The 25,220-nt window shown below is 51.1% G+C and overlaps 1 protein-coding gene across 2 annotated transcripts in view; it reads left to right on the forward strand.

Annotated features, from left to right (window-relative positions):
• Positions 1-25,220, forward strand: part of CLUAP1 (clusterin associated protein 1) — a 225,791-nt gene that overhangs the window by 66,201 nt on the left and 134,370 nt on the right. For both annotated transcript variants that reach the window (XM_044980159.1, XM_044980158.1), the window contains exons 6-8: positions 5,813-5,896; positions 15,525-15,658; positions 22,368-22,509. In XM_044980159.1, coding sequence (XP_044836094.1) covers positions 5,813-5,896; positions 15,525-15,658; positions 22,368-22,509 — 360 coding nt within the window. The remainder of the gene's footprint in view (positions 1-5,812; positions 5,897-15,524; positions 15,659-22,367; positions 22,510-25,220) is intronic.

Consider the following 25,220-nt stretch of genomic DNA (forward strand, 5'->3'; position numbering starts at 1 on the left):
GGCCACGGAGGTCAACAGTGGATCCAGTACCAAGCTGCAAACCTGCTGCCTTTATAAGGAGCTGTATGTCATGCTTGGTGGAGACCCCACCACCATCCTGCACACCACTGTGGATATCTCCGAGGAGCCTGAATCACAGGCCCCAGGCATGACAGCGGGGTCGATGAGGAAGTGAGGGAGGATCGGGGACTTGCGACCAGGGTGGGAGGGGATCCAGCTATGCCAGGAGCCAGGATCTTTTTGAGACTCCACCGCAGTCCAGTCAGTCCCAGCAGTCAAGCATGGATGAGTCCATGATTTTTAGTGTGTAGCAAAGTTATGAATTTAAGCTCCCAGGCTTGTCTTTTGAAGGTGTTGTGCAGGTTTCCTTTGAGGATGACGACTGACAAATCAGATATGGAGTGATTGCTTTGTGAAAAGTATTTGCTCAAGGGTGGAAGGGTGTTTTTGTCATTTATCATTTTTCTGTGTGAGTTCATTTGAGAGCATAGTGAATGGTTTCACCTACTTAGCTGTCGTTGGGGCATTGGCATCCCCAATATGCCATCCTTTTCATGGGCCAGCTCAAGGAAGAATTACTGGACAAATACACCACCGAACCAATGATGTAGCCTGAGATACATCGATATTTTCATCCTTTGGACAGATGACCCTAAACTCCCTCAAATATTTCCATCATCATTTCAACAACCACCACTCATTCATTGAACTCTTTCGGAATGCTTCCGGAGCAGCATCAGTTTCCTGGGCATCATGATCAGCCTGAGCAATGGAACCCCATGGACAACTATATACAAGAAACCCTGGATCACCCCAGTTAGCTTCACGGATCCAGTAATCACTCCCAAACACACCAAGAAATCTGTTATCTACAGCCAGGTACTCAGATACCATAGTTCTGAGGAGAAAGTCTGGGATACACACCTTAACACACTTGAAACAGCTTTACTAAACAAGGACACACACCAGAGAAGTAGATCGCATCATGGAACACCCAAATACCCCGAGAGAAGGGGGGAAAAGCACTACCAAAACCCACAGACATCTCTCCACTACTATACTCAGTACGCCTCACAACACACCTTTCACACTCCATGGGTACTGCACATGCCTATTGCAACATGTGGTACCACATCCTGGGCACTGAATGCCCCAATAACAACTATGTAGGTAAAATGAGACACTCAGTACACTGTGAGGGATCATGGGCCTTGAACCCCAGCTTGCAGGTCCCTAGTTAGTGCCCAGAGCCTGACTGCCACATGGCAGCTCACCTGACCCACCGGACAAGGGGAGCAGTGAAGCTCTAGCTTGCAAAGGGCTCTGCCCACGAAGCTCCTGATTAGGGGAGACATACGGCCCCACTGGTTGGCTGGGACTCTCTACTTAAGAAAGAGGCAACAAATAAAAGAGTTATCTGAGTAACTAGGTGAATTCCTTGCTGTTTGTTACTACAGACCCTGCTTACTTGCCTGAATCATGAGCCCTGCCTGTTTGTGATTCCTGTTTTCCTTATCCCAGACCACTGTCTACTTCCAGTTCCTGCTTTCCTGCCTTGCTGCAGGTCTCTGCTCCTATGCCCTGATGCTGACTCCGGCTTTGACTCCTGGCTTGGCACCCGACTCTGACTCCAGCTTGGCACCTGACGCTGTCTCTGACTCTTGGCTTCATAGAATCATAGAATCTCAGGGTTGGAAGGGACCTCAGGAGGTCATCTAGTCCAACCCCCTGCTCAAAGCAGGACCAAACCCAAATAAATCATCCCAGCCAGGGCTTTGTCAAGCCTGACCTTAAAAACCCCTAAGGAAGGAGATTCCACCACCTCCCTAGGTAACCCATTCCAGTTCTTCACCACCCTACTAGTGAAAAAGTTTTTCCTAATGTCCAACCTAAACCTCCCCCTCTGCAACTTGAGACCATTACTCCTTGTTCTGTCATCTGGTACCACTGAGACCAGTCTAGATCCATCCTCTTTGGAACCCCCTTTCAGGTAGTTGAAAGCAGCTATCAAATCCCCCCTCATTCTTCTCTTCTGCAGGCTAAACAATCTCAGTTCCCTCAGCCTCTCCTCATAAGTCATGTGCTCCAGCCCCCTAATCATTTTTGTTGCCCTCCGCTGGACTCTCTCCAATTTATCCACATCCTTCTTGTAGTGTGGGGCCCAAAACTGGACACAGTACTCCAAATGAGGCCTCACCAGTGCTGAATAGAGGGGAATGATCACGTCCCTCGATCTGCTGGAAATGCCCCTACTTATACAACCCAAAATGCCATTAGCCTTCTTGGCAACAAGGGCACACTGTTGACTCATATTCAGCTTTTCGTCCACCGTAACCCCTAGGTCCTTTTCTGCAGAACTGCTGCCCAGCCATTCGGTCCCTAGTCTGTAGCAGTGCATGGGATTCTTCCGTCCTAAGTGCAGGACTCTGCACTTGTCCTTGTTGAACCTCATCATATTTCTTATGGCCCAATCCTCTAATTTGTCTAGGTCCCTCTGTATCCTATCCCTACCCTCCAGCGTATCAACCACTCCTCCCAGTTTAATGTCATCTGCAAACTTGCTAAGGGTGCAGACCACACCATCTTCCAGATCGTTAATGAAGATATTGAACAAAACCGGCCCCAGCACCGACCCTTGGGGCACTCCACTTGATACCGGCTGCCAACTAGACATGGAACCATTGATCACTACCCGTTGAGCCCGACCATCTAGCCAGTTTTCTATCCACCTTACCATCCATTCATCCAGCCCATACTTCTTTAACTTGCTGGCAAGAATACTGTGGGAGACTGTATCAAAAGCTTTGCTAAAGTCCAATATTAGCACATCCACTGCTTTCCCCTCATCCACAGAGCCGGTTATCTCATCATAGAAGGCAATTAGGTTAGTCAGGCATGACTTGCCCTTGGTGAATCCATGCTGACTGTTCCTGATCACTTTCCCCTCCTTGACTCCTGAAATTGTCCTGCTCTGACCTTTGGGTTGGCATCAGATTCAGATCTTGGCTAACTCTAACCATTAGGCATGACTGCCGCCATGGTATATACAGCTTGCTTGGATCACTACTAAATTCTCTGAGTGGGCCTAGCTGAGGATGGACCCAGCAGAGTTCCGTGAAGGGGCATTGGCACTGCATGAGCAGGTGATCCCCCTCTAGGCAGACAGCTGAGCATTGCAGGCACAGAACGCACAGCTGACCACTGAAAATCAGGTGTTTGTGGGAGCAAGTCCATCAACTCCATGTAGAGAATGCTGTGCTTCAGGCCTATCTGGCTGCACTGTCATCTGAGCTGGGACCTGCTATTCCTCTGCCCAATTGAAGTGTTCTCCTACTGGCTTTTGTATGTTACCATTCCTGATGTCTGATTTGTGTCCATTTATTCTTTTTTGTAAAAGAATTCAATAACAGATTTAAAAGTAGCCATCCTTCAACAAAAAAAACTTCAAAAACAGATTTCAAAGAGAAACTGCAGAGCTACAATTCATTTGCAAATTTAACACAATTAATTTGGGCTTGAATAGGGACTGGGAGTGGCTGGCTCACTACAAAAACAATTTTCCCTCTTTTGGTATTGACACCTCCTCATCAATTATTGGGAGTGGACCACATCCACCCTGACTGAATTGGCCTTGTTAACACTGGTTCTCCACTTGTAAGGTAAGTCTCTTCTCTTCACATGTCAGTATATTTATGCCTGTATCTGTAATTTTCATTCTATGAATCTGAAGAAGTGGGGTTTTTTACTCATGAAAGCCTGTGCCCAAATAAATCTGTTAGTCTTTAAGGTGCCATTGGACTCCTCATAGTTCTTGGAGCAGATAGCCCCTCTCACTGCCTCACTCTGCAAAAACAACAGATTCCTGTGGTCTCCCGAGTCTCAACAGGCTGAGCAAATAAAACTTGTATTTACCACTGCTCCCATATTGGTCATCCCCGACACCCCGGAAGCCTTCATCATAAAAGCGCATGCTTCCAACTTGGCAATCGGAGCAGTGCTATCCCAAAGGCACAGTCCTCAACAATTGCGACACACATTCGAGGAAAGTGGGGTAGATGTCCAGCCCCACTGATTGGCTGGGATGCTCTACTTAAACCAAAAAGCGGCAGAGGAAATTGTTTGAGCAATCAGGTGAATCCCTGAGTGGCTGTTACTATGGACCCTGCCTACTTGTCTGACTCCTGAACTCCACCTTCCTGCCTGTCCTCTCCAGGTCTCCCCACTCCTATGCCTTACCTCTGACTCTGGCTTGGCACCTGAGTCTCTGTGCTGCTCTGACCTTTGACGCAGGACCTGTCTCTGACCCTGGCTCCGATTCCAGGCTCCTGACTCTTACCATTAGGCATGACAACCCGCAACCTGGTCCCTATGTGTGCTCCCATGAATGAACTCACAGAAAAATGATAAAAGAAACAAACACCATATTACCTATGGGCGAACACTTTTCACAAAGCAGTCCTTCCATATCTGACCTGTCAGTCTTCATCCTCAAAAAAAACCTGCATGACAACTTCAAAAGATGAGCCTAGGAGCTTAAATTTATAACTTTGCTAGACACTATAAATCCTTGACTCAATTAAAGACACTGGATTTATGACTCATTACAACAGTCTGTTACCCACTAACTATTACTGCAGAGATGTTAACTGCACATGTAACCTTGAATGGTCTCTTTCAACTCCTGAGGCTTAATAATTTGTTCCACCTTGTATTAAGCTGTGATGATCAGATTACCTTTCCCAGATCTGAAGAAGAACTTCCTGAAGCTTGAAAACTTGTGTGTTTCACCAACAGAAATTGATCCAATAAAAGATAATACCTTACCCATCTTGTCTCTCTCATATCCTGGGACCAACACGGCTGCAACTACATTTGCCTGTACAGATGAGTGCCAAATCCTCTTCCACCCATAAACTGTCCAGGCTCATGAGGCTTTCAGCAACCTCTGCTGTCCACCTAAGAGCACCATTTTTGGTGAGGGATGTTGAATCCAAGTCAGTCAGCACCTCCTCCCCCTCTGCCATGAGTCTTAGTTGAATTGAGAAGGGGGAACTGGACAGGACATGACATCTACTGATTGCTCCTGCTAGCTAGGTTAGTGGTAGGGATTCTGATAACTCCTTAGGCCTGGTCTACGCTTAAAACTTAGATGTAGACACAGCTAGGTCAACAGAAGAATCCTTCCATCAGTGTAGCCACTGTTGCTCGGGAAGGCGGAGTTCCTGCATCAGCGGAAACCCCCTTCTGTCACTGTAATCTGCGTCTACACTACGGAGTTATTGGTGTCACAGCTCCAGCACTCTAACTATGCAGCTCTAGCCCCTGTAGCATAGACAAGCCCTTAGTCTGGTTTGCTGAGGCATTTGGCTCATAGGGCTGAAGTAGATCAGATGTATGTTCATCATTTGTGGCCTTTTTAATATCTTTATTGAAAATAATAAAATTAACCTTCTTGGGTACATTTTGAGCAAGGTGTATGGGGTATTAACCCATGTAATTTCCTTTAATATTAATGACAAGAAAGTGGCTGAAACTGTGCTCTTAAAGGTGTTCCCAGCTCAGAGCAATAAGTCTCCTCTCACTTTGAAATGATGTCTGCATTGCTAATTCTTAACACTGGCCTCCATTAACTCTGACCTTTTTCATAGCCTCCCGTTCTGTGATGCTCTCTGAGCAATGAGTCATAAATATTAAATTCCACTCCATTTATTATGCACACGCCTTTGTCGTAGTTGCTCGATCACCCTCAGTTCTGTGACTATTAGTTCCTTTGCATGATGCTTGAGTATATTGGTGTGTTTTTATTTCCTAGGAATTGAGAACGGAATCCATTGCGAGACCTCTGGAGATAAATGAGACTGAAAAGGTGATGAAAATTGCCATCAAAGATGTTCTGGTAAGCAGAAGCATCTGGTAAGCAGAAGCATCAGCAAACACATTCAAGATAGTTTGAAGATCTCTCTCAGAGTGGGCAAAGATTGTATTATCATCAGCATACTGAAGTTCCACAATAGATGTTGTGGAAGTCTTACACTTGGCTTTCAGCCTGCTAAGCCTGCTAAATCTGAACAGCTTCCCATCCATTCCGTAAGTGATTTCAATGCCAGCTGTAAACTTCCCAGCAATTAGGTAAAGCGTGACAGCAATAAAAACCGCAAACATGATTGGAGTTCCTAGGGCTAGAATGGCACTGGGATCTCTGGGATATGGTTACTTTGACTCGAGTCTGCGCAGTGCAGTGTGGATGCCAGAGCCCTTGGTTCGAGCACTGATCAGAATATTCTTAACGTAGGCTTAAAATACAGTGTAGACGCTCAGGCCCAGGGTCCCCTAACACGGGAGAGCTGATTCAAGTCCCACTACCTTGGCGCTTACATTGCAGTGTAGACATACCCTTATTTTAAATTCTCCCACACTAGTCCACTTCAAAGAAAAGCATTCTGTTTCCAAATTGAAGGTGGTGCTGAGCCTGCATTTTAACTGCGGGAACATTTATCTTTAGATAGGTAGAATTTCAAAGCGAACTTGAAGATTTTAACAAGATTGTTTTTTAAATGGCCCCATCCTGTGATCCTGAATGGCAAGTGTCAGCTCTGAATGTTAATTGCTGAGGGACAAGCTAATATCTGGTGAGGTCTATTAATTGGCCAACACCACAAGGTGTTACACTCAATTCAGTGGCATTTCTCTGTTTGACTGTAACACGATCAGTGGCAAAAGAGTTGGTACTGGTTGAAAAGAGCATGTGGTCAGAACACCTAGGAATGTACTGAGTCAGGGCAATCTATCGAGTAGTCTCCACCAGTGGGGTTCCATGAAGCCCTGGCCATGCTAAATTGGTCATCTAGTAGGCAGACCCCTAAAAAATGGATATCAGTGCAAACACTGCCCGTCCTGCTCTAGGGTTGAAAACATCCCAGAAGCATAGCTGCCCCTGCCAGCTGGGGTGTGGGGGAATCAAGCCCAAACAAATTAAATTATTGAATAGCCAACTGTATCCAACACACACATATATATAATTAGAGGAAGCGGAGCTTCAGGATTAAATAGCCATGCCAAATCAATAGATACACTAGGTGATCTCTCCATCTGCTTTTTCTGCTGTTCACAGTCTATATGCATCCTGAATGTTGTTAATATATATTGATATCCTAGGCTGTAGCTCCAATAAGCCAGTCTCAGCATATTAGAGTGGATAATTTCATGGGAAATATCAATAACTCAAACCTACCTCAGCTGGTTAGTTCCAGACCAGTTAATGAAATGATCTACTCTAGCTGAACAGCAAATAACCTTCACTGCTGGAATTTCAACAAACACATAGCTCTTTCTTAATTAAACAACTTTCTAAATGATCAAAGTTTCAAAGGAGCAAATGCTTTGAACATACCCAGCACATTTTAACATGCGTGAAGGTTTTTTTCCCTTTCTCTTCCTGATTGCAGTAGAGTACGTAGCACTATTCTGATTGCAATTTATTTTTGAAAAGATGGCCATGGCAGGGCTAAGAAAAAACAAAGAGATCAAGACCGATGAGGTTCTTTTAAAATGTGATATTTGTCAGGAAGTAGTACTAGTCCTGGAGACCTTAGCAGGGTTGCTATTGGGCTTATAACGAAGAACTCTGTTGCTACAAGAGGAACCCCAGGAGGCAATCTGGTTAAGGGAGACCAACTGTTCCCTGAGCTCTAAGGAGCACAGAGACAACACCCCCTCACCGCACCCCTCCGTGGGATGCAGCTTCCCCACCCTCACTCCAGCTGGCTCTGTTGACCATTGGGTATGTTGGGGGATGGGGAGACAGAGCCATCACTGTACCTTCTGTCCACCCCTCCCTACCTTCTTTCAGACATCACATGCCCCTAGAGGAGTCATGGCTGCATTACCCTAAATGCATTCCTCTTTCATAAGACTATAAGAACAGCAAGACTAGGTCAGACCAAAGGTCCATCTAGTCCAGTATTCATCAAGTGATCCATCCCCTGTTGCCCATTCCCAGCTTCTGGCAAACAGAGGCTAGGGACACCATCCCTGCCCATCCTGGCTAATAGCCATTGATGGACCCATCATCCATGAATTTATCTAGTTCTTCTTTGAGTGATTGCTCATATCCATTCCATGTAGGTGTGCGCGCGCCGCGTGCACGTTCGTCGGAAGACTTTTACCCTAGCAACTCAGTGGGTCGGCTGGGCGCCCCCTGGAGTGGCGCCACCATGGCGCCGGATATATACACCAGCCGACCCACCCACTCCTCAGTTCCTTCTTACCGCCCGTGTCGGTCGTTGGAACAGTGGAGCGCGGCTTAGCTGACCTCCACTTCCCTAGCTACTCGTAGTTTCTCTCGTTAAGTATCGTATATAGTTCAGATTTTATAGTTGTAGTTAACTTTATTTGTTTTTAGTATAGTATAGTGTATTTATTTCACAGGAGTTCGGGGTTTATCCCCTTCCCCTCACCCGGTGCCGGGTCCGATGCCCGGACGACAGGCTTTTATAATGCTCGGCCGGCCACAAGCCGATGCCGACAAGAGATCCTCTCCTAAGTGCCTCGAGGAATCTCACCTCACAGATAAGTGCCGTATTTGTGAGGCCTTTAATCCAAGAACAAAGGGGAGCGGGACTTTCGTCTCAAGCAGCTCCTGATGGAGGCAGCTCTTGCTCCTCCGCTCTCGGCACCGAGCGCTGGTCAGTCTTCAAGAAGCGCTCCCTCGGCACCGGATCGCCGGTACCGCCAAGGCCTCCCGGCACCGCCCGTCGCTGGCACCGACGTCCGCTCAGCACGCATCTCTCTCCTGGAGGATGAAGAGGCTCAGGACTCCTGCTGCGTCTGAGCCGCCTGCTCCGCAGCCCGAGCGCTATGTTAAGTCAGATCGCCCGGCACCGATGTCTGCCGCGGCACCGACAATATCCGCACCGTTAACTCCGGCCATGCAAGAGCCGTCGAGTCCGGTGCTGGAAAGCTCCCCGGTACGAACCATGGTCGAGCCTGTTATTAAGCTGTGTCGGAGCCGCCTGCTCCACAGCCGAGCGCTCTACTAAGTCACACTGCCCGGCACCTATACCTGCTGCGGTACCGACAGTATCGGCACCGTCCACTCCGGCCATGCAAGAGCCGTCGAGTCCGGTACGGACACGCTCCCCGGTACGAGCCGCGGTTGAGCTCGCTGTTCAGCTGCGTCAGAGCCGCCTGCTCCACAGCCGAGCGCTATACTAAGTCGGTCTGCCCGGTTCTGATACCTGCCGCGGCACCGACAATATCGGCACCGTCGACTCCAGCCACGCAAGAGCCGTTCAGTCCAGTGCCTGAACGCTCCCCGGTGCGAGCCGTGGTTGAGCTCACTATTCCCTCCACGCCGGAAACATTTCCACAGTGACGGAGTGGATGGCGATGACACAGCCTGCGCTGCTTCGACCCCCGGCACCGCCGGTGCGGGTTATATTGTCTATTGACGAGCCTGTCTTGCTCAGGCCATCCTGCGTCGGCACCACAGAGCGGCACCGTTCACGATCGCAGTCCCGCAGATCTTCTCGGTCCTGTCGCCGAGCCAGGTGCCGGCACCGCTCACGGTCCTGGCACCGTTCCCCATATCGGTACCGGTCGTACCCGCGGCACCGATCAGCGTCCCGTTCCCAACCTGGTACACTCGGTGCCGATCCAGCTCCCGGCACCGCTCCGGGCACTGGACTCCCGGAGCCGCTCCTGGCGTCGAGCCTCGAGATCTCGGTCAGCCTCCCGGCACTGCTCCGGTTGCAGGTCCCATTCTCGCTCCCGGTACCGGTAGGCCTCACGGTACCGATCCCCGGTGCCGCGTCGAGCGCCATGAGCTGGAGACGGAGACTCTGCCCACAGCTTTAACTTTTCCATAGCCACCCATTCGGATGTGCGCACCAGAGTCTTCCGGGTGCCCCAGGCCAGGACCCTGACCCCCATCAGTGGCTGCCCTGTACATCTTGGGCATGCCATCAGGCCAAAGGCCTACCTGTGAGCCCATCGCGCTCTGTTCCGTCAGAGCACTGGGTACCAGGGGCGACAGTTAGCCGTCCCACTCCGACTGGTATGGAGGAAGTCCGGTTCTGCCACCGGATTCCCACATCCCACCGGATCAGGAGGTCGTCCAGGAGCGTGAGCCCACACAGGACCCACTTGTCCCCGGTCTTTCTTCTCCCTCCTCCCCAGATGAGCCAGTGGCAGAAGCGTACTCCTTGGGCCCTCCCCTAATCGGCCTGCGGGCCCATCAGGACCTCCCGAGATGGGTGGCATTCACTATGAATATACAAGTGGCCACTATCCCGACCGTGGGCGTGGGAGTCGAATGCATGTGCATGGTATCCTCCAGGGGCGACGGGCACCTATATGTACGTCTTTCTCCATGCTCCCTTGTCATCTAGTCCGTCAATGAGACGCAACGCCATGGCCTACAGGTACCAGCCCCTATGTCCAAGGGGGCTAGGCGAATGGACTTCCTGGGCCATAAGATGTACTCGGCAGGCGCCTTGCAACTTCGCGTAGCAAACCAGCAAGCCCTGCTTAGCCGTTACTATGGGCGGCGGTGGGATAATTTACGGAGTCGGTTTCTCAGATCTCCCGTCAAGAGTTTGATGCCCTCCTGGAAAAAGGGCCGAAAGTGGCGAGAGCTTCCCTCCACACCTTGTTGGATGTAGCGGACTCCACAGCCACGACTCTGGCCTTGGGTGTTGCCACGAGGTGCATTTCATGGCTCCAGTTATCGAGCCTTCCCTAGCAGCTGCTGCACACTATACAGGACTTGTCCTTCAATGTCAAGGACCTGTTCTCAAAACTGACCCTAGGCTGCAAGGCCCAAAGGACAGCGAGGTCACTATGCACTCCCTCTCGGCATGTACATGCCAATGACTCACTGACGACTTTTCCGCCAGCCTCACTGCCCTTACCCTGCGCCTAGACAACGACAGGGCTTTGCCAGCAGGCGACGCTGAGGCAGTCGTAGGCGTTGGTCGGGACCCTTAAGGGGCCAAAAATCAGGGTCCTCCCAACCACCAATCGAGCAAAACCTATCCCTCCTCGTCCCTCTTAGGGACCCCTCTCGCGAGCAATTCCTCTTGCAAGAGGCGCGGGCGCTCCTCACCATCGGAGCTATAGAGGAGGTTCCACAGACAAAAGGGACAAAAGGTTCTAGCCCCACTAGTTCCTGATCCCTAAGGTGAAGGGAGGTCTCAGACCTATCCTAGACCTGCGGAAGCTCAACAAGTATGATATACCTGGGGTTCCGCATGGTATCCATGGGGACCGTCATCCCATCCTTGGATCCCGGAGACTGGTATGCCGCCCTCGATATGAAAGGCGCGTATTTTCACGTCGCCATTTATCCTCCACACACAAGGTACCTCCGGTTTGTGGCCAACCGTCATTTCCAGTTTACGGTCCTCCCGGTCGGCCTCTATACAGCCCCCTGTGTATTCACGGTGTCTGGCTGTAGTCGCCGCCCTCTCCGCCACCGTCGGATACACGTTCTCCATATCTGGACGATTGGCTCATTCCAGGGGCCACCAGGGCCCAAGTTACCACTCGTGTGGGCGTCGACGAGGTCCTATTCCTGCGTTTAGGTCTGATGATCCATATAGCGAAATCCACCCTGATTCCCACTCAGGGAATAGACTTAACTGCGGCCACCCTGGACTTCAGTATCGCACAGCCTGCTTACCTACGCCTTGCTTTCACGCGATGGTAACCATTGTACAAGATCTACAGACCTTCCCGGTAACTTTGGCTTGAATGTGCCTAGGTTTTCTGGGCCACATGGCTGCCTGCACGTGCGTAACCGAGCATGCCAGGCTTCGCCTCCGTACACTTTAATCGTGACTCACCTCAGTGTACCACCCGGCCAGAGACAGCATGGTCATGGTCGCCTTGATCCTCCCGAGCGTCCTAGGCTCCCTCGACTGGGGGTCGACGTCCTCCCTGATGTGTGCAGGAGTGCTGTTCCATCCACCTCACCCTCGGTGTCCCTCATGATGGACGCCCCCATCTCTTCGCTGGGGTGCTCACTTGGGTCAGTTTCCCACTCCAGACCTTTGGTTGGCTCAACAGCTGCCCTTGCACATCAAGGTCCGGGAGTGGAGAGCAGTCTGCCTTGTATACCAGGCGCTTCAGCAGCACCTACAAGGCTTTTGTGTCTCGGTGTTCACAGACAACACAACGGACACACGTTGCATAAACAAGCACGGAGGAGCACGGTCCTCCTCTCTTTGCAGGGAGCTATCCAGCTCTGAGACTCCTGCACAGCTCAATTGATGGACCTGGTAGCGTCCTTTCTCCTAGGGGTCCGGAACACTTGGGCGGATCGCCTCAGCAGTTCCTTCCTGTCTCTCAAGTGGTTGATTCCTCCGGATGTTATCCATTATGTTTCCGGAACTTCACTCTCGCGGAAACGGAACAAGAGAGAAGTTCTGCTCATGCCAAGGCCTCTCCCCGGGCTCAATCTTGGCTGCTTTTCTGATGCCGTGGACGAGCCATCTGCCGTCCACTTTCCCACCACTCCCGCTGGTTCGCAAGGTCCTGCTAACACTCCGCAGGGACAGAGCGCATCTGATCATGATCGCTCCAGCATGGTCCAGGCAGCACTGGTACACCATGTTGCTAGACCTGTCGGTAGCCAACCGATTCCCCTGCCTCTTTGCCCAGACCTCATAACGCTGGATCACGGCAAACTTTACCACCTAGACCTGCAATCCCTGCACATCGTCGCATGCCTGCTGGGGCCTAAACCGAGCCGAGTTACATTGTTCTGCCTCGGTTCTACAGGATTCTCCTGGGTGGTAGGAAGCCTTCCACTTGGTTAACGTATCTGCCCAACTGGCAGTCTTTCTCTTGCTGCTACGAAACACAATGTTTCCCCCACAGAGGTTCCGATCTATTTCCTCTGGGATTGCCTATGATCTTCAAACAGCAGCGCCTGGCGCAGTTCATCATTAAGGGTGCACTTGGCAGCCGTCTCTACCTTCCTCCCAAGGGAGAGTGGCCGCTTCATATTCTCACACGCTGTGGTTTCTAGGTTCCTCAGGGGCTTGGGGCATTTATGCCCCCGGGTTCGCCGCCCCACCAACTCCTGGGTCTTCAACCTGGTTATAAGCAGACTTATGCCTGCTCCATTCGAACCACTGACAACATGTTCGCTCAGATACCTGTCCTGAGGGACGCTTTTTCCTTGTAGCCTTTGCATCGGCTGGACAAGTCTCCGAGCTTCGGGCTCTCACAGTGGACCCACGGTGCACTATGTTGCGTAAGGACAAGGGGCGGTTGTGACCACGTCCGGCCTTCCTCCCTAAGGTGCTGTTGACCTTTCATATCCAGGATATCTTCCTTCCGGTCTTCTTTCCGAAGCCCCATTCATTCCGACGGGAGCACATTTGCCCTCCCTCAACGTCCGTAGGGCGCTCGCTTTTTATGTCGAGCGGACAAGCCTTTTTGTACGCCCCTAACTCTTCGTTGTATTGGCAGACCGGATAAAGGGCCTACCTGTCTCCTCCCAGAGCTTTCCATCTTGGGTGACATCATGCATTTGCACCTCCTGTGAGTTGGCCCATGTTCCGTTGAGCCACCTTACTGCTTGTTTCACCAGGGCTCAGGCTTCTTCTGCTGCCTTTCCGACTCACATACCCTTCCAGGGGCTATGTCATGCTACTACCTGGTCCTCTATCCGGACCTTTGCCTCTTTGGTCTAACTGTCCAGAGATGATGCAGCCTTTGGCTCAGCAGTTTGCATTCTGCAACATCTCACTCCGACCCCACTGCCTACGTAAGGCTTGGGAATCACCTACATGGAATGGATATGAGCAATCACTCGAAGAAGAAAAAACGGTTACTTACCTTTGTAACTGTTGTTCTTCGAGATGTGTTGCTCATATCCATTCCAAACCCACCCTCCTTCCCCACTGTCAGAGTAGCCGGCAAGAAGGAACTGAGGAGTGGGTGGGTCGGCTGGTGTATATATCCGGCGCCATGGTGGCGCCACTCCAGGGGGCGCCTAGCCGACCCACTGAGTTGCTAGGGTAAAAGTCTTCCGACGAACGTGCACGTGGCGCGCGCACACCTACATGGAATGGATATGAGCAACACATCTCGAAGAACAACAGTTACAAAGGTAAGTAACCGTTTTTTCCCATGTATGGGCCATGCAAGGGAGAAAATACTGTCTACTCTCTCCCACCCACCTCATGCACACACAGCCTGGAAGAATCTGCATGCCTGGTAGTGTTTACAGGATCAGCCCTCTAATTTTTATGCTATAATATACTTCGTATGAGCATTGTCAGCCTTGGAAAACTGTTATGAAAATGTACCTGGCTAGGCACCAAATATACTGATGCCTTTGCCAGAATGATGATAATGGTGATAATGAAAAAACTATTTTTCTCGCCTGCCAAGAAATAGATTACTCATCTTGGGCACATGGGCATATAGAATGTTGCAAGTCTGCCTAAACTGGCTGAATTGCAGTAGCTTTGGGAAACATATCTTTGAAATTCCTCATTTTGAACTGTTGAAAATCTCAGCCATAGTGCTGCATCTGAGTAGAATTCTCCATTGAATTTCCTTTTTATTTAACTAAAGGCAAACAGAAATGGAAAAGTACTTGGATTGCATTTTCAAATAATTGCTTCTTTGAAAGCATAATCACTGCAATAAACACAGCCTTACTGGTAGACTATATTGCAATTACAACAGCACCAGGTTCAGTTTAAATCTACTGTGTATTTGATTGTAGATTCACTTTGGTTCAGGAAGAATGAACCTGAAAAAGGCTCAGTGGATACCGTATATAGGAACTTCTCCCAGGGGGTGGTAAACTAAGTCCTTGAATTTATTGGAACCAGCCGAGTGACCCTGGTTTGGCAAAGGCAAACCTAATAATGGTTTGCAGTTACAGTTGTAACAGTACCTTTAGTCTTTATAGTCATTGCATCTAAAAATCACTTTACTCACCACTAAAATGCAGGCCACTCTGGCGTGGGATATGACAGCTGTTCAAAATCGCAATATCGTGTAACAGTTCAGGACAAGAACTGAAGAATACACTGTCCAGTTGAAACTGCAGAATGCATGCACAGAGGCCATATTTGGTCCCAAAACAATGGTGTTTCATGCAGTGTCAGTGCTCAGCAGTGCAGAATAATACTGTGTAATCTATATCTAATCCCAGGATCAGAAAGAGGAAAAGCCAGCTGTTACAACAGAACAGGCTTTTCTCTGTAGTGTCCACAATAAATACGCTTGATTTGTAAACCAAATAATGACCTTTCTAATGCTGTCAGTGAGACCCATGATGTAAGAGAAGCTAAATGATGATTGTAAAAAGAGTGTGACACACAAGAGTGCTGGTGGAAGACTGACCTTTGCCTGAGCCTGGGTGCATAACATGTTTCATGGTTACAAAATTCTGTGATGACACAAGGTGCAAGATAATGCAGAATCAGGCCCAGAATCTGAAAGATGATTGGAGTTACACTTCTGCAGGCCATGACTCTGCCACTCATTCTCTCTTTCAGGAACAAGTCCAGAAGACTAAGGACATGTTGAATAACGTTGCCTCGGATGAAGCCAACTTGGAAGCCAAGATTGAAAAGAGAAAACTGGAGCTGGAAAGAAACCAGAAGCGACTACAGACCCTACAGACTGTCCGGTAAAGACTATGTACGTTTTATCCACTGCAGAATTAGTATAAATGGTGGTGAAGTGTCTTCTTAATGCCCATTGTAGTGAAGATTGACTAGTCTGTAAAAAATCCAAGAAATATGATGGCCTCTGAGGAGTGCACTAAATGTAGTGATTTGCCATTGCAAACATGCCTAGGCTGTAATTATTAATTTTCCAATCATCTGGTTTTGAAACTGACTAACATTTTGCTACTGTCAAGACAGCCAAAATGTTACTTTATTTTTAAATTGTCTGTAAAGGGTCGACTCACCCCTGCGGCGCCTCCTGCTGGTGACTTCGGGAATTAGCGCTATTCCAGCGCTGCAGGCTGGTGATCCACCTGTCCTCTGGCCCCCGTGTCCCTCCCTGGACCCGGTGCCCTCTGCATGGGGTGCTGCCCCTGGCAGTAACCCCTTTCTCTCTGGGTCTCCCCTCCTTCGGGAACCCCCACCCTCTATCCCCACCTTGCCTCAGTATTTGGCTACTGCCAGTCATTGTCTAGCCCCACACTCTGGGGCAGACTGCAGTATTAGCCTACTCATCACAGGCAAGGAGGGTTTGGACCTGCTGCCTTGGCCTACCCCTGGGCTGCCCTCTGCAACCCCCAGTACCAGTTGGCCCACTGCTAGGCCGCAGCCTGGGGCTTTCTAGGCTGGAGCTCCCCAGCCTTTCCCCAGCCCTGCTTCACTCAGGTACTCAGTCTCTAGCTCCCTGCAGCCAGACCCATCTCCCTCTGAATGCAGAGTGAGACTGTCTGGGCTTCTGGCCTCCAGCCTTTTATAGTGGCCAGCTGTGGCCTGATTGGGGTGTGGCCCAGCTGCAGCCACTTCCCCAATCAGCCCAGCTTTTAGAGCCACAGCTCTCAAGCCCTGCCAGGCCGCTTTTAAACCCCTCAGGGCAGGAGCAGGGTCCACCCTGCTACACCCCCCCCACCTCAAGAACCCCTCCACCGGGGGGCAGGTGGGGTGCTCTACCGGCCCAGCTTTCTCCTCAGCTGGGCCCGCAGAGAATCCCTCTCCTGCCGCAGGCTCTCCAGTATTTGGAGCAGCCTGCTTCCTTCCTCCAGGGTTTGGGTTCCCATGGTAGCCTTTTCAGCTCCTCCATGGGATCCCCGGTTTGTCTGGGGCCTCTCTGCCCCTGCCAGGCCCCTCTTTTGGGCTTTGGCCGTCACAAACCCCTCCTTTGGGGCAATCTTGGACCTGGCCTGGTCCTCCGGCCGCCCCCAACTTCTCTGGGGACTAGGCTTCTTGTGCCCCTTGTGGCAGAAGCAGCACATCCAGTGCCCACCCCTGACCACCTTAGGGCTAGACTGGGCCCTGTGAGTCCTCTGAGGGCATTCCCTCTTCCGGTGCCCCAGTTCCCCACAGGCCCAACAAGTTTGGAGCCCCCCTGTTAACTTCACAGGGGGCACTCTTGTCTGTCCACGTTCCATTTTTGGCATAGCCCTTCCTTCAGGGCTTGCCTGGGCCCTGCGAGTTCCGTGAGGGCACTCCCTTTTCAAGTGTCCTGGTTCTCTACAGTCCCAACAGTTCCTTGGCCTTGGCACCAGCCTCCTGCCCCAGGTGCCTAGGCCCCAATGAGGTCCTTCTGCCCTCCCCCGCAGCAGCTGAAGCAGCCCTGCTTGCTGCTCGGTGAGCCGGGCCACACAGGTTTTCCAATAATAGTCTCTGTTCTTCATTTTCTCCACCATTTTGGACTCAGCTCTTCTTCTGGGCAACTGTCCCACAGTCCTTGCCCTGGCCCCTTGTATCAGGGGCGGACCGCAACTGCCCGCATTCGCCACCACGTGTAGACGGGTCGGACTCACCCCTGCAGCGCCTCCTGCTGGTGACTTCGGGAATTAGCGCTATTCCAGCGCTGGAGCGCCCTCTGCAGGCTGGTGATCCACCTGTCCTCTGGCCCCCGTGTCCCTCCCTGGACCTGGTGCCCTCTGCATGGGGTGCTGCCCCTGGCAGTAACCCCTTTCTCTCTGGGTCTCCCCTCCTTCGGGAACCCCCACCCTCTATCCCCACCTTGCCTCAGTATTTTGACTGCCAGTCATTGTCTAGCCCCACACTCTGGGGCAGACTGCAGTATCAGCCTACTCATCACAGGCAAGGAGGGTTTGGACCTGCTGCCTTGGCCTACCCCTGGGCTGCCCTCTGCAACCCCCAGTACCAGTTGGCCCACTGCTAGGCCGCAGCCTGGGGCTTTCAAGGCTGGAGCTCCCCAGCCTTTCCCCAGCCCTGCTTCACTCAGGTACCCAGTCTCTAGCTCCCTGCAGCCAGACCCATCTCCCTCTGAATGCAGAGTGAGACTGTCTGGGCTTCTGGCCTCCAGCCTTTTATAGTGGCCAGCTGTGGCCTGATTGGGGTGTGGCCCAGCTGCAGCCACTTCCCCAATCAGCCCAGCTTTTAGAGCCACAGCTCTCAAGCCCTGCCAGGCCGCTTTTAAACCCCTCAGGGCAGGAGCAGGGTCCACCCTGCTACACTGTCACTTGAACTTTTCAAAATGATCAGACTTTAAAAAAGTCATTACATCCAGATGGTATCTCTGGATGCAGATGCTTCTAGGAGAAAAAATGGTGAAACATGCTGCTTGATTTCTGAGATGTTCCTAACTTTTCCAGCCACTGGTAGGTAGTAGATGAAGAAACAGGTCATGAAGTATCCTTGGATGGGGAAGGGTCATCTAGAGAGCATCCTGGACTGCCATGCAATCAAGGCACACACAGTCAGGCCTTAGATTTGGTTTCTAGCTTCAGTCATATTGGGATCTTGTATTGAGTATGAGCAGTTGCTTCATCTGTGATCTCTTTAATGAGAGAAAATAAGGAAATCGAGGGTGTGGAAGTGCCTTTGTTATGTTTGTTTGTAAATGCTGTCAGGGTTCCCTCCCCACTCTGAACTCTAGGGTACAGATGTGGGGACCCACATGAAAGACCCCCTAAGCTTATTTCTACCAACTTAGGTTAAAAACTTCCCCAAGGCACAAATTCTTCCTTGTCCTTGGACGGTATCACTGCCACCACCAAGTGAGTTAGACGAAGATTCAGGAAAAGGACCACTTGGAGTTCCTGTTTCCCCAAAATATCCCATCCCCCAAGTCCCTTTAACCCCTTTCCTAGGGATGCTGGAGCATAATATACCAACCAAATAGGTAAACAAGGTGAGCACAGACCAGACCCTTTGGTTTTTAGTGTCCTAAAAACCCATCAGGTTTTTAAAAGAAGAACTTTATTATAAAAAAAAAAAAGTAAAAGAAGCACCTCTGTAAAATCAGGACGGAAGGTAATTTTAGAGGGTAGTAAAGTTAAAACACAGAGGATTCCCCTCTAGGCAAAACTTTAAAGTTACAAAAAACAGGAATAAACCTCCCTCTTACCATAGGAAAATTCACAAGCTAAAACAAAAGATAGCCTAACATATTTCCTTGCTATTACTTACAGTTGTAATCTTAGATGCTTATTTCAGATATGGCTTTAGGAGATGTATTTTTTCTGCCCTGGTCCCTCTCTGTCCTGGAGAGAACAACAAAGAGAGCACAAAACAAAAACCTTCCCCCACAGATTTGAAAGTATCTTCTCTCCTTATTGGTCCTTTTGGTCAGGTGCCAACTGTTGTCAGAATGCTACCGGTATGGTGCTCTGCTTTCTCCAATGTTGATATCACTCGGCTGCGTGCGTGTGTTCCCTCTGTGTGCTGTCCCAGCTCTGCGCAGATAGCTGACACAGCAGACCCGACAAGAACCCCCAATAACCACAGAGTCTAGTAAGATGCAAAGTCACGTCGACTAGGTTTATTGCAACCTTGGACACAATTGCAGTTCCCCGTAGATTACTTAGTCTACCGGGCATACTACGAGAAAGTGCCTCTTGACAATGGACCCGGCTCAGTCAGTGGCGGGACTTTCCACTGCCCCCTCGGCCGGACAAAGACACCGCCCCAGGGATGCATTCTTATACACAGGTACAAACAAGTTACACATCACTCCTGACGTATAGAGGTGCAACCCCTCTACGTAGTCAGGTGCCGCCTCTCACCTTGTACATGTTGGTTCGAACAAAACAACTCTATCCATCATATTACCCTTTTGCCCCTGTCACTGGGATGGGTCAGCCTTGTTAGGCCTGAATAAAGATGTAGCACAAAACCAGTTGTGCCAACCTGACTAAAATCAGGCTAGCAGAGGTTTCTGGGAAAACCCAGAGTGAAATACTGACAGGCAGCATTGTCTCACAAAGCCCTGGGAAAGAGCAAGATAAGTGAGGGGGCTGGTGCCAGCTGTGTTGTGTTAAGACACAGTGTTTGAAGGACCGATAAGAAACACAAGCATCTCACAGTTCTGACTAACTCCCTGGTTTAGTGTTCGGTGTGTTTTTAACTCCCTCACATTCCTAACCTTTGGCGCTTGTTGAGATATTAATAATATAATGCTGTAGAGACTAGGCATGCGTATATATTAAAAGGTGTCTAATTTCTAGTTGTTAGACAAAGGGGGTGGATTGCTTAAGTAAATGATTTATGACGTAATAAAACTGTCTATATAAGCTATACTAAGCTGTAAAGGGGGGGCTGGTTCTTTTCGGATATGAGCTGTTCTTTACTGATACATGCACTTGTCAATAAAGAACTTTTGATCGGACCTTGCTGGTGTTGCCTGTCTCTCTGCGGTCAGACAACGAACTTCGCTGTTGGGGTTCGAGTCCCCGACAGCCTGTTCCTTGTTATTTGTGTGGAATGTGCAAGTATGTGAATGTTCTGATATCTACTGTTCAGTACCTTTTAGGTACATATCTTCTTGCAGCATCAGCCCTTTCCTTGCCAGCTTCTGTGAGCAGGGCCTGCCTCTGGCTCACAGCTTAACTTTGCTTTATGTTAGCAAAGTCTTGACCATTACTTTAGTTTAGGCCTCAGGCCTCATACCAGGCCTCTGATACCAAGGTTTATATCTTAGGGCCTCCTCTTACTACACCAACCAGGTTATTTGAGCTTTTTAACTCTTTACAGGTAAAGGAGGGATTTTATGCTACCCTTAGCTGTATGTTCATGACAAATGCCATGATAAAAATCCTGTCTTTACCAGATGGAGGCACATGGGGTGGGGGTGGGCAGCAGACCAGAACTGGTCTGTGTGCTACAAGAGCCACAGGGTGGCATGGTGATTCATTGCTGGTGGGCGATGGGCACGCAGCCAGACACATTATTAGGACAGTTCTGTTGCAGAGAAATAACATATCCTGGCAAGCACAGATAGCAAGTAGAAGAACATGTGCTAGCCTGCTGTGGGGCTGGACCAGGGGGTCTCAAAAATGCAGCCCGCGGGCCGCATGTGGCCCGCAAAGTGATTTTCTGCGGCCCACAAGCTCCTCACAGCCCCCCCGCCCTCCCCTAGCGTTTACCTAGAGCAGCTCTGGCCCGGCGCACACCGGGTGCAGGGCAGGCTCCCTGCCTGCCTGCCTGCCCTGCCCCCGTGCTTCTCCGGGAAGCGGAAAGAACGTGGGGGAAGAGAGGCGCAGGGGTGTGTGTTGATGTTGCTTCAGGCACCGCCCCCAGCAGCTCCCATTGGCCACGGTTCCCCATTCCCAGCCAATAGGAGATGCTGGGGGCGGTGCCTGAAGCAACAGCAACACACGGCCCTGTGCCCTTGCTCCCCCACGTTGCTTCCCAGAGCAGCACGGGGGCAGGGCGGGCAGACACGCAGGGAGCCTGCCCTGCCCCCAGTGCGCGCTGGGCCAGAGCTCACCCCAAAGCCCCTCCTGCAGTCAAACCCCCTGCCCTGAGCCCCTTGCTGCAACCTGCACCCCAACCCACTGCCCTGAGCCCCCTGCCACACCCCAACCCCCTGCTGTACCCTGCACCCTGACCCCTGCCCTGATCCCCCTGCTGCAGCCCGCACCCCTCCTGCACCCCAGTCCCCTTCCCTGAGCCGCCTGCTGCACCCTGACTCCCTGCCCTGAGCCACCTGCTGCACCCCGCACCCCTCCTGCACCCCAACCCCCTGCTCTGCGCCCGACCTCTTGCCCTGAACCCACTGCCACACCCCTCCTGCACCCCAACCCACTGCCCTGACCCCCTGCCGCACCCCTCACCAACTCCCTGCCCTGAGCCCCTGCCACACCCCACACTCCTCCTGCACCCCCTGGGGGCAGGGAGAGGGTGGAGTTGAGGGGGGATTTCGGGGAAGGGGTTGGAATGGGGGCAGGGAAGGGGTGGGAAGAGACGGGGCCTCATGGAAGGGGTGGAGTGGGGCGGGGCTGAGGGTGGTTGGGGGGAGGTGTCAGTAATGCAGCCCTCGGGCCAATGTACTAGTCCTCATGTGGCCCTTGTGGTCATTTGGGTTTGAGACCCCTGGACTGGACCATGCCCACTTTGAGGCATGGAACACTGATCAGCAAGAAAACTAATATCTTGCTAGTGTTGTCCTTATTGCTAGGGGGAAATTCTGCCTTTCTGCTTACATGGGCAGTTGTGGTGAAAGGCTGCTTACAATTCTCCTTTGCCCCAGCACACCTGTGCAATAGAGGGTAGGATTTTGCCCAGTGATTCTAGTATCTTTAAAATAATGTGGAGCATTTAGAGTGAAGAGAGATGCTTTTTGGATTAGGCTAATAGTGGGAATACAGAGGGAACTGAGAAAAGGAAAGTGCATGTTGCAGAGTTCTGCAGCTTCAAATAGTTTTGTTTTCTGTGTTGTTTTGTCTCTGGGCTCTCCAGACCAGCCTTTATGGATGAGTACGAGAAGATCGAGGAGGAGCTGCAGAAACAGTATAGCAGTTATCTCGAAAAATTCCGTAATCTGGCCTATCTGGAACAGCAACTGGATGATCATCACAGAGTAGAGCAGGAGAGGTTTGAGGTAAGAAAGTTTTATATTTCCAGACAAAACATTAGTTTAGCTATATGTACTTTTTTAACTTCTGCCCCATCATGCATGCCACTGTTTATTATCTAGCAATAGCCAAAAAGACTTTCATTGCCTCCTGCTGCTTCCCACAGCAGCAGGATAATTAATACATATCCTCAGAGCTGTGTCTCCACTGATAAGATCATCATTTTTATGTTCTCTAGTTTTGAACTGGAGAGATCTTGAGCAGACAAGATAACACACTTTTAGCTCATGAGTCAGTGGAGTTAAGCTGTTGTAAAATCTGCATAAATTAGATCAGCATCAGGCAATTGCTGACTTTTCCAATCACTGCAACTTTTCCCCTATCATCGTTTATTTCTCCTTTTATCTCTCACATACTTCCCAGGGTTCATGAAGAACCAATTTTCAGCAGTTCTGAACTCCCTCTTTCTAGTTCTTTTAAAACCAATGGGTGCATCTTGCAGCTCACATATTTACAGTTCTTCGAGTGCTTGTTCATGTCGATTCCAATCAGACGTGTGTGCATGCACGTGCACATTGGCTGGAAGATTTTTCCCTTAGCAGCATCCGTTGGGTCGGCCTGGGCGCCCCCTGGAGTCGCGCCCTCATGGCATCTTAATATATAGCCCTGACGACCCGCCACCCCTTCAGTTCCTTCTTACCGCCAGTGATGGTGGCTGGAACTTCCCTTGGCTCTTGCTCAGCAAGTTTTTTCTCTATTTTGTTGTACGTAGTTAGTTCTTAGTGTTGTTTGAGTTAATAGTTTAGTACAGTATAGTGTTTGTTGGGAGTTTCTCCCCCGCACTCCGGTGCCGTGGTATGCTGCGGTACCTGGGTTTCAAGAACTGCGTGGTCTGTGCCAAGTGCATGCCGAAAAGTGACCCGCTCTCATCGTGTCTATGGTGCCTGGGGGAGACCCATCAGAAAGATCGTTGTAAGATCTGCCGTGAGTTCCATCCGAGAACACTTAAAGGAAGAGAAAAGTGGCTCAAGGTGATCCTCATGGAGGCAGCCCTATGCCCCCACTCTGACCCGGGCTCAAGAGACCCGACCCCTATGGCGTCATCCTCGACGTGGAGTGCCCTGGCGCCATCGGCAAGTTCGGCACCGAGGAAGGGCTCCTCCAGGGATGCTTGGCACTGCCACAGCTCCTCACAGGCCCCATCTGACAGTAGGCACCGCTCTCACTCGCCGGTGTCTCAAAAGAAGAAAAGGCTGGACGATCATTCTCCTCCGGCTAAGCCACGAGATGTGCGACCCCAAGCGGGCCAACCCTTGGCATCTCCTTCTGGAGCCGTGTCGACTCCTGCCCAGGTGCGGCAGTCAAGTCCAGCCCCATCTCGATCACCGGCGCCTACACAGCAGCTGCAGCTCCCGTACATGCCGGAAGCATACCAGGTTGCTCGGGACCTCCTTCACCTGACGGCACCATTCTCGGCTGCCAGAGAGGAACCCTCAGCACCGACAGAGCCGCATCCTCTGGTACACTCTAAAGGGAAGTCAGCTATAATGTCAAGATGTTCCCCTTCGCCTTGTCCATCAACGCCTACCCACTCCGACAGAGAGCCTACCTGCTCTCCGAGCTCTCAACGTTTGAGGCATCGAGGATCAGCTCCTCCGTGGTCTTCAGTGTCTGAGACCTCGGAGTTGGAATCTGACTCCTATTGCTTGGGTAGGAGCAGAAGTCATAGAGCGAGGTCAGGTAGAGACAGAAGGGAGCATCAGGAGTGGCCTTTGCAGTGGCAGAATTGACCTTCTGGACCCCCTGGGCTTTTCACCAGGGCCAGGGAGGAACCCAGATCTCACAGTCAGCAACATCTTCAGTGGCCTCCGCCACTTTCGTACTGCTTTCCGCTGCGCATCTGCCCTCGGTGCCTACAGTCCTGACCCCTTTGCCTCCCACCCCATAGTTGATTCCGGCACCGTGCTCGGCTCCAACTGCAGCACTGGCCCTCACGGCGTCGACGCATCCGTCTCCCACACCTGCACCGTTGTCGACGTCAACCTCGATGCAGGCCACCTACGGCCCCGGTACCGATGTTGGCACCAGGCCCCCTGACGCTGGCAGCTCCCTCCGGTGAAACTGATGCCGACACCTGTTACGATGCCTATGGCCCCGGCACCATCATCGGCACCACTTCCTCCAGCGCTGCCCCGGGAGTCATGTGATCCCTCTGGGGCAGACGGTAGGGAGTTTCCACTACCGGCACACGCTTCCTCCTCCTCGTTGCCGGGCGAAGCGTTGGCAGGGACAACCATAGTGCCTGTGTTAGAGGACAACAGAGTCCTGCAGCAGCTGCTCTGCAGGGCTTCCCTGGGTCTGGGCATCAAGGCTGAGGAGGTGGTAGAGGAGGTGGATCCCATGGTGGACATCCTAGCACCCTCAGGACCTTCACGGGTAGCCCTCATAAAGACGGTTGTGGACACCTCTAAGACCCTTTGGTAGACGCTGGCATCCTTGCCACCCATTGCCAAATGCAATGAGCGGCAGTATTTTGTGCCTTCCAGAGGCTTTGAGCATCTGTACTCCCACCCACCTCCAGACTTGCTGGTGGTCGATGCAGCTAACCAGTGGGAGAGACAGGGCTTCCAAGGTTCTTCCCCAAAGAATAGGGACGCTAAACACCAAAATCTTGTGGGTAGGAAGGTCTACTCGACTGGTGGTTTACAACTCCGTTTTGCTAACCAACAGGCCATTG

Source organism: Mauremys mutica, chromosome 11 (genome assembly GCF_020497125.1).
Source record: "Mauremys mutica isolate MM-2020 ecotype Southern chromosome 11, ASM2049712v1, whole genome shotgun sequence".
In the NCBI taxonomy this organism is placed as follows: domain Eukaryota; kingdom Metazoa; phylum Chordata; order Testudines; family Geoemydidae; genus Mauremys; species Mauremys mutica.